This window comes from Scophthalmus maximus, chromosome 11 (assembly GCF_022379125.1).
Source record: "Scophthalmus maximus strain ysfricsl-2021 chromosome 11, ASM2237912v1, whole genome shotgun sequence".
Lineage (NCBI taxonomy): Eukaryota > Metazoa > Chordata > Actinopteri > Pleuronectiformes > Scophthalmidae > Scophthalmus > Scophthalmus maximus.
In genome coordinates, this window is record NC_061525.1 from 3,942,248 (window position 1) to 3,952,451 (window position 10,204).

General features: G+C 43.8%; 1 protein-coding gene across 2 annotated transcripts; it reads right to left on the reverse strand.

Moving 5' to 3' along the window:
• Positions 1–61: 61 nt before the first annotated feature.
• Positions 62–9,557, reverse strand: usf1 (upstream transcription factor 1). Of its 2 annotated transcripts, none has more exons than XM_035622564.2 (11): positions 9,495–9,557; positions 8,755–8,819; positions 8,575–8,624; positions 8,072–8,187; positions 5,775–5,888; positions 4,476–4,629; positions 3,821–3,908; positions 3,617–3,675; positions 3,397–3,491; positions 1,983–2,111; positions 62–963 (listed from the first exon to the last, which is right to left on the reverse strand). In XM_035622564.2, exons 2-11 carry the CDS (start codon positions 8,760–8,762, stop codon positions 874–876), a joined length of 903 nt encoding a protein of 300 aa, XP_035478457.1. In that variant the 5' UTR covers positions 8,763–8,819; positions 9,495–9,557; the 3' UTR covers positions 62–873. The 2 variants fall into 2 exon arrangements, with proteins under 2 accessions (XP_035478457.1, XP_035478458.1); XM_035622565.2 differs by lacking the exon at positions 9,495–9,557 and adding an exon at positions 9,309–9,477.
• Positions 9,558–10,204: the final 647 nt, after the last annotated feature.

The window sequence follows — 10,204 nt, forward strand, 5'->3', positions numbered from 1 at the left end:
TAATATACACACACAATCCACACTCATAACCACAGCAAATAAACAAAGACAGTACTACACATTTTTAACTAATTTACCAACTTTAATAAACAAAACTTAAAATGGTTTATGACGGACAGTATATTATTGGATATTTTTTTTATTACTTGATTGCAAAAAAATACATAGCCAACCTACTGCAATGCTTGCAACCCTGGTTTATTCACTTGGTTACATTGTTGCAATGTAATTATTGTCCACAGTGAGGTTTTCATAAAACAATATACAAAAATACAAAGCAAAAAAAAGAAGAAGAAAAAAGAGCTCAATTATGAACTGAATGAAAAACTTGATATTAACTGGTCAAAGTTGATATTGATAAAAAAAAGAAGATGAAAAGCAAGTCAAAGCATGAATACAATGTTTTTCGGCGACGTCAACTCAAGTGCATTTGATAAGGAGAAGCACGGTGCTGCGGAGGTGAAGAGAGAGGAACTGCTGTGAGAAGTTGGTGGCGTTGTAGAGCTTACTGTCCTGGAGGCTCATGGACAATCATAATGTTCGAGGAGGAAGGCAGTCAACGAGGGCTTTACTATACTGATTTGACTCCTCAAACTGAGCTTGATCCCCCCCATCTCTTTTCAGATACATCCTGTTATTATCCTGATACACCAGGCAAAGGATTTTTCAATTTTGTAAAAAAAAAGCTTCAAAAGATATTTAAGGTTGTCATTTTGCAAAGATGCTGGGTTTGAGTATTAATGACAATATTCAATTTGATCCCCCCCTATGACATGCACCCACGATCACAAATAAGGTATCTCAAAGTGTTTCAAGTACTCTTTTGGCCCATACACGGTTCTCTTCAGACCCAACATCGGCGACATTGGCTTCTCACTGGGGTTCGGCGCTGGAGGAACCCGCGATGCCGTGCTGCCGCAGCAGGTTCCTCAGGATCTGATTCTTGGACTTCCAGTCTTCCACCTGAGCAACAGTAACACAAATATTTTAGACTACATTAGCATCGTAGTAAAACTGTTTTCCATTTATCAAGCCCAAGTCACGTTTATTTTTGAAAAGAGGTTTAAGTTGTTACATTAGATTGATAATTAGTCTTTTATTAAAATGAAGTCATTAGTTACTTACTCATAAACTAATTTCCAGGCTCTCCAATACTGCAGTGGACTGCTGCTGGTAGACCAGTGCAGTTACATATGTAACATACATATATGTGTGTGAAATTTTTTATTTTAAACGAAATTAACCATCTATTTTAGAATACTACATGTTTAGAATACACCATTTTAAATATTATGTATGATATTAGTATTAGTATCTAAAAACTAGTAGTCATAGCAGATGATTATTGAAGTAACTCCTTCAACAACCTCAACTTCAACTTCGAGGAAAAACCTAAAATGAAATCAATTACACGACAGCAAGTTGATTAATCAATTAGTGGATCATTGAGGTATTCAAGTATTTATTTGGATAAGCTACTGTTTATTATTAAGAAGGATTTGCTGCCTCGTCCACAATGCTAGTAACCAAATATCGGTTACCCACATCACCCTAAGTCTAAGGAATGTCACTTTTTTGTCATTTTATAAACAAAACAATTCATCGATTTATCAGGAAAATAATCGGCAGACTAATTAATGCTGAAAATATTTGTCAGCTGCCGCACTAAAATCAAAGACACTCATGAATCCTCATGTTATCGTTCTGAGCCTCTGTCTACCAGTAGTGTGCTGAGGAACTCTTGATAACTGGGCTGGATACTGTGTGCGTGTGTGTGTTTCCTGGGTCAGTGTCTCCTTCTACAATTCCATCTGTTGTTATTTAATGATGCATTTCGTTTCACTGTGATGTCCAGATCATCTTAATGTCTGATAGTCTGTAATCATACACTCGCAGAGGTTGGCAAACCCGGACACTTTACAGCCTACTGTCTCAAAACACCTCAATCAGTGGCATACGCCATAAAAGCCGTGCTTATGTACCTCCTGTCTGAGCAGCTGGTTGTCGACCCGGAGGCGGTCGAGAGTGCCGGTGTCTTCCCCCAGCTTCAGGTTGCTCTGTCTGAGCTCCTTGATGTAATCACAGGCTTTGGACAAGATCCCTCCTTTACTCTGAAACAAAACACAAGAGAACTTCATAACGAATTCCCCTCCGGTCTTTGACTTCCTCCACAGAATGACGTATTCCTTCTCTGCACTCACTGCTCATGAACAGGAGGACCCACATACTCACTTGACATCACCCTGTGTGAAACTATTGCCATGTTTAGACCAAAGCTTCCTGGAACTTTTAGTCCCAAGGGTGACTGGACTTGGTTCTAGTTTCTTGAAAACGTTTCACTTCTCAATCAAGAGGCTTCTTCCGTTCAGAACTGAGGTGAAACGACTTCAAGAAACTACAACCAAGTCCAGTTGCCCCTGACTCAACACCCTCGTGGATAACTATGATCTGGACGAATGAGAATCTCCACAGACATCTCATAGTCCCAGGAACTTTTTTTCAAGGAAGTAAAAGCTTCCTGCAGGCCGTTATTCGCCGGGTTTTCCACCACGGCCCAAAGACCAGTGGCGTTTAGGGCAATTTAACAACCAACAACTACAAACAGCTGTTCTGCTCCAGTCCACCAGGTGGCTATAATGTAAAAGACCATAAAACGACAACGACCCTTTACAGTATCAATCAAGCAACAATACAACAACAAAACAAGGGAATCATGCTCGTTGTTGATCATGATCATTTTATGTAAAATAAATGTTTGTTATACATAGAACTTAAAATATATATCGGCCAATGTATCGTTATCGGGAATCTTGTACTCCCACATATTGATATCGGCATTGGCCCCCAAAAATCTATATCGTCTGGGCTCTAATTTTGATCCAATACACTTTTGGTAAAACTCATATTTTTTCTCACGGCCCGCTAGCTGTTGGTTCTGTGTCTGGGCCGAAAATTATTTTAAAAAATTGCCACCGCCCTGGTTCTGTAAATTGAAAAAAAATGGTGCTGACCTCACCACACAACACAGTGTGTGCAGTTTGTAAACATCACTCCCCGACACCTTAAGAGACGTGCTAACCCTTGTGGTTAGCCCGTCCGTCCCCTGTACCGAGCCTGCGGGTTCGAGCCCTGACCAGTGCGGTTAAAAAAATCAACATCAAACAATCTTTCCACAAAATCGATTACTTCCCCTTTAAGTACTACCCCACCTTGGGGGGGGGGGTTAAAAAGATTTCCTTGTGACTTAAATTAGACCACGTTCCCTGCGGTGGACATGCACAGAGTGACTACAAAGGTTCCTAGTTCCCATGGAAAAGTTCCTGTAGTGGAATTGCTGCCGATTAAAAACACAGAGCAGAGCCTGAGGCGTCAGTCCCCTGACAGAGCTGATCTCACCTGTCCCGTCTTGGTGTAGTCAACATTACAGTCTGGGATGGCCTTCGACAGCTGCACAATCCAGTTGTTGATCTTGTCTCGCCGCCGGCGCTCAACTGTTGGAACAAAATCTAAATTTAACACTCAATTCAAACACTCAGTCATTCATATCTGCTCAGATATTCGTGGCAACATGCCAATTTTGATATGCAACATCCCACATTAGACGGTGAGCTCTAACCTTCGTTGTGTTGGGCTCGCCGCTTGTCATCTCTGGAACCCCGAGGAGCTTCCTGCTTCCTACAAAACAGATTGAAACAAAGATATCAACTTGGCTCAACTTGCTGGATGCATGAATAAGAGTTTCCACATTTATCTGATATAGATAACTTTTAGTGAGATGGGGCCACGGGGCTGTTATTCTGTTAAATAATGATGCAATTACGCTATGTATGGCTGAGTGCGAGGCGCGATTGTCCTTTGATTGGAGCCCGTCAAAACTTCCTGGGGTGACATCATCACATACAGCTGCCCTGTAAAACAAAATATTAACGTCAGCTGCAGAGATTAAGTGTATAGTGAAAACATTTACAATTTCATGCACCATAGAGCCTTACCATAGTTTTAAAAATGGATTTTGGTTGGTTTAAACATTTAATTCATTTTTCTTAATGATTACCTCTATCAAGGAGGTTATGTTTTCATCCCCGTCCATTTGTTTGTTTGTTTGTCTGCAGGATTATGCAAAAGCTACTGAACAACTTTTAAAGGGACTTGGTGGAAGTTGAACTTGGTTCTTTAACATCATGAGATAGGGCTAGGTTTTTGTCCCAGGGAATAATTCATGGATTTTGAGGAAAGAAATCAGGCATATTTAGGGGACTGATATCTGTGAGTGTGTGCAATTTTTCCAGCTGAAATTGAATTTAAGGGGACTGTTTGGGTCTTGGCGGAGGTTTTGATTTCATTTGAATTTCACATGATCACTATTGATTTCCAATGAAAATTTTTCGAGCAAGAACATATTAGATCCAGCGCACACGCACGTTGTCACAGTAATGTGCCCGGACATACATCAACTGTGCATACGCGGTAGTTACCCGTGGGTGTCGTCTGGCCCAGCAGTGTGTCAGAGGCCTGCACTGTGGTCACCATGGTGCCAGTCGTGGCGTCTGCGATGGTGGCGGGGTAGTAGGTGTACTGCGTCTCAGGGCTGCCGTCCCCCTCCAACCCCTCCGACTGGGAGAACACAGCCTGAAGTCAAAGACACACCGTTTAGCTGCTAGTAAAGAAATGAGTGATCAGACCTGTGAGCTTCTATCAAGGCGGTTAGCGGTTAACAGACGGTTGCGGTCTGGGCTCTGACCACAACAGGTGGATGTTCTTTGTTTTATGTCTGTTTTAGATTTACTTTGACAATGATGGGTCATTATCCTTCTGCATCACGCTACTTTTACTGATCTTCAGCTGCAGTCAAGTCACCCCGACATCATACAGAATAGCCGTTTTCAGATATGAACAGACAGAATTGCGTCCGGACATTTTCCGGAGTTTGCCATTTGCGGCAGGGGTTTGTCCGTGTCGGACGTGTTCACAACAGCAGCAAAGCATTCTGTGGCGTCTGGGTGGATACCTTAATAAAACTCCTTTGCCCCCCCCTTCATTGATGTGCAGCTGTAGAGGCCCAGAGGCAGCGGAGCAGCCTAAGATAATGATGCTCCCTCCACCATGCCTCACTGTCGGGGACCATGTTTTCATGTAGGTTTTCACACCATACACTGTGCTGTGTTCTTCCCAAACAAGTCCGCCTTAGTTTCCTCAGTGTACAAAACATTTCCCGAAGGAGTGTGGTGAAGTGTCATGCTGGTCTTCAGAAAACTTCAGGTGCACAGTCATGTGGGGTTTTTTGGAGAGCACCGGCTGCCTCTGCATGGTAGACTGGTGAACAGTGAATTCCTTGAGTCATTACTATGGTTACTTTTTTACCTCAATGATCATTCTTCGTTGCGCCTTTGAACTCATCTGAGCTGGATACCTGTAGCCACAGAACTAAACCATCCCCATTTATGGAGAGTGTGGCTGTGGGCAGATGAATATCTACGGTCTGCGAGAGGACTTTGTGCAAGTGACAAAATTTGTGATTGAAATTCTTCCGACGTCTCTTTTCTGCGATGCACCTTTCACATCGGCCGATGATGCTCGTGAACAGCAAACTCAATATTTTTGGGTGATTTTTCAAGTCAGAGTAGCTCTATCACACACCTACTTTCATTGACTGGAATGCAGGTTGGATAACTCCTGACTTTTAGAACAAATTTATACATACATCCAAAGGGTTCACTTTAAAAAAAAAAAAAAAGGAGATGCCTGCTCCTACAGTCAGTCCGTGATGCTCTCACCTGTGTGACAGTCTGACTGGTTGCAGGGAAACCGGTGACCAAGCTAACCGCTGCAGCTCCATCCGTCTGAGCCTCCAACTGGCCATCGGACACCTGGATCACTCTGTAGGTCACCTGCAACACAACGCATGGCACCAGATATCTCATTCCAGCTGAGGGCGACACATAAACCACTGTGGCGCGTACACATAGAGAAGCGATGTTTAACTTCTGCTTAAAGGGGCTTTGCTAATGCGTCGGGCACACTAGTTTCCAGGTTGACGCACTCACTGCCCGTCACATCACAGCTCACACTACCTCGGATTTGCTACAACTTACAGGATTTGTTGGCGAGCTGAAAATTGGGCTTAAAATTGTGTAGTGTGAACTCGACAAAAATGAAGTGGGTTATGACAACTGAGACCAGGACTATGACCGACATGATTGTCAAGAAATGTGCAGTCGCACACAGGAAAATTGTATGTGGGCCATGATGGTAATTTCCGATGTAAAGTTTGATTTTGTGCTCGCAGAAGAAAATCTGTGCTCTTATTTCGCCCAAAAACACAGCTTTGACTGTAGAATACGTTTTTCTGAGAACAAGATCATCCAGGAAAGCCTGAGGGGGGGGATTTTTGACGCCGGCTCCTTTCGACACGTTGCTTTTATTTCATTGTTTGTTGAAATAAAAGTTGGAGAAAGCAGGCACTCCCCTTTGTTATCAGTCACATGGCCGCCAAGATATGGTTACGATTTCTTTTTTTAATGTTTGCAAAAAAACAACTGTCAATTGAAACTACAAAACAATAACGTGTGCAAAAAGTGAAATGGTCTGAAAACCTTCTGAAGTGACTAGTCGAAAAAACAACCTAGAACACACTTCGATTCTCTTCAAAAGTTATAAGTGTGTTATCCTTAAACTTCAACTCTGTATCTACTATATTGATCCAAAATCTATATTTATTTTGTTGACTTCGGGTCTGTATGCAATATCTCCCCTGAAGTTTTTCCCTAGATTTACAGCTTGTACCTGCCTCGAGTTAGGGCTGCAATTTTGCATTGACATAATCGATAACAAAAAATTGTCGATTTGCGCAGAATGCGTCGACGCATCGCACAGATTGCGCTCGTCCCCAGTGATGGCAACTCCTGTTCTGGGGTGTGCAAAAAATGAAACTTCATCCGAAAAAGCTTGTTTATATGAGTGGCGTATGTGCATCGTGTGTGTGTGTGTGTGTGTGTTGCACAACGGGAGAGAGAGAGAGAGAGTGACTGTGAACATGGCTCGGTTTCGAAAGACTGAGTTCGCTGCAGCGGTGAATTGGCGGTGCAGGTTACAGTCTGTCTGTTCAGTCTCAAGACAAATGCCAAGTTTCTGTGTTATTTAAACGCCGGTGGGGTCCCGGCCGTAGCGAGACAACACTTGGGCCCTGGAGAAAATGAAAGCTCATCCCCCCTTGAGGAAAAGAATGCAAACTCAAAAACTCAAAAGCGACGAGAAAGTTTGCGTGAAATACAAAGCTCCAACTTGCCTAGCAGCACAACAAGGAGTGTTTGTAGATAGAGATAAACACCCTTCTTTGTGAAAACAGTTGTTTTTAGATGGAATAAATACTTAAAGAGACCAATAAGTGAAATTAAATGAGATTTAAAGTGAGAAAACGTCAAATGGTACAGCTGACCATGTCCCCATAAAGCCTGCAACTTTGCTCTGCTTCACTTTATCAGGATAAAATTCGCAACAGGTAATGTTGCAAGTTAACCAAAGGATTAATCAAAAACATAATCATTAGATTAATCCATTAAAAAATGCTTGTTAGCCCCAGCCTCACCACGAGCAAGAATGTATGTGTGGTTATGTGTACTATCATTGTGAATATATCAATGCAAAAGGCCTATTGGTGGAAATAAAAGTGTAAGGTTGCGTTGAGAGATTTGAAGTTAACTACTACATTCATTTAGCAGACGCTTTTGTGCAGTGCTTTCAACCATGAAGATATTACTCACAAGTGTGAGAATTAATAAGGAAAAATAAACATTCATCAGATAGGCAAAACCGCTACAAGTGCTATTTGTAATTAAGTGCAATTTCTTTGGTGAGTGTGTTTAATATAATAAATTCAGGAAGGAAGGTGCAGTCTGAACAGGTGAGTTTTCAGTCTGCAACGAAAGCACTGAAGGGATTCTGCTGTTCTGATGTCAATGGGGAGCTCGTTCCACCATTGTGGAACCAGGACAGAAGAACCTCAAACGGGTCAATTCAACTCCCTGCTTGTCTTTCCAGATCCCCCCCCCCTCACCACGAGGCCCTTTCCTACCTGGCCGCCTGCTCCTTCCGTCTTGAACAGATACTTGATGGGCTGGTCGGTGAAGGTGGCTGCCGACTGGATGGTGGCAATAGCTGCCGGGTCCTCCGCAGTGGCGACGACAGATCCTGCAGGGGCACAGAGCCAAGTTAGACCCCGGTCGGCTTTTTACAGGCGGCAAGAGGGGGGGGGGGGGGGGGGAGAAATCAATAAAGGTCTGGGAAAGAGCACCGATAACAGAGCGACTTTTGAGTGAGAGGTGGTGTAAGGAAAGTGGTGTGGAGTTGAGTGAGCACAAACAACGCCTGTTGTCATGGAGAACGTGTGTATGAACTGACACACACACACACACACACACACACACACACACACACTAGAACTTTTACAGACAGTGACTGAGCCTGCCCACTGAGAGAACCCTCGTATTCACGACACAGTCCTCTTAACAACTTTTAAATGCATTTCAAAACGTGAACATGTGTGCAGCAACTGGTAACATCGGAAGTTCCGGTTACCTTCCTCGTTGATGGTAACTGTCCCATCCGGTTCGGGGCTCTTCTGTTGGCTGCACACACAAACAGCACAAAGGTCACGTTGTGGCTCCGTGTGGCCCGGCGGTTCACGGAGTCACCGCCGGGCCGAAAGTACAGAGACACGTCGGGTTGTTTTTTGGTGAACAATGGCGCTGCACTCACCTCTTCATCGCTGCCGACAGCCTTGAACGAGGAGACCGCCCTTCGCTCGCTCCCACAGCCGCAGACTGCAACGCAAGTTCATCAGTTTGACAGAGAGCGGGGGGGGGGGGAGAGAACCAGGGGGGGTGAACTGCAGCGTGTTGACAGTTGACAGTGGCCGTCAAACGACAGTGTGGACCCCGCGACGGAAGTTTCCACCTGGACCGATGTCGGAGGAGGGTTCGCTGAGCAAGCTAGCTGGAGGCTGAGCGAGCCACAATAAAACCCCAGTCACGACGAGCGTCACTAGAGGCGATAACGGAAACTGGACGTTTCTTGCTTTCACAATAAAAGCCTGCACTGTACGGACCGTACCAGAAACACATTGCGCGACCGTGCACGTGTAGGGTAAATGGTGTTTTCGTTTACTTCCCCAAAAAAAAACATTGGCAACTGGTGATGATATTATTACTTTTGTATCATGTTACGATACAGATATTTTAATTTGGGGATTTCACCGGAAATACACGACTTTACCGTGGCTAGCGCGACATGGATTCTACCGTTCTTCTTACATTGCCACTCGGCCCCAGCGGTTTTTACAGATGTTTTCAAAAAGCACTTTCCTCCTCTTGCTAGCTTAGCGGACGCAGTGCCCGCGGGGTCCAACGACGATGTAAAATCATATGAAATGTTGTACACTGTCAACACAGAGCTAAATCGTGTACAATATATTCCAGTTCGAACAAAGATCTACTTACGCCGCAGTGGTCCCTCCCCCGATATTTGTCAACAGACCTGCCTCGGCGTTCTGGCGTTGCGCATGCGTCACCGGAAGTAACGTCACGTATATCCAGCGGCTGGCGCTCAAATATGAATTTTACACAAGAAAGCAATAAACAATAGCTGAATCGCGGTCTGTAAATGGCTACACCTCACTCTCAGTGGAGCGGGACATTTAGGAAATATAATGTCCCTTGAATATACAAGGTTAAAAGGGACAGCAGCTTCACAAATCTCAGTAGTGAGGGGTGACAACGTTGTTAGCCGTGCTGTAGACATTTACAGGGACCGAGAGTATCCTACAATTTCATATGTTGTACATACTCAGCATCAACTTTATAACCAGTTCCCCGTTTAAATCATAGTCTGCATGTAATGGGGTTTCAAGTCTGCATAAACACAGTACACACCAGGATAGTATGGTTTTATTTTGACACGAGAATTACAACCGGAAGACGTAAACGTCGTTAACTCGACGCAGGTCCCATTACAGGGTCTACACCTGAGCCGAGAGGGTTCACTGTGGAGGCGGATGATCAAGTTGGAGTTTGACAACTTTATTGTAAGAAATTCATCACAATAATCACTTTGACACTCAGGTGAAACTGTATGACTTTAATAAAACCTCGGAGCGAACACAAAGAAACGAGCAGCAACAGACTCAACACGAGTCTTATGTTCTGTCAGA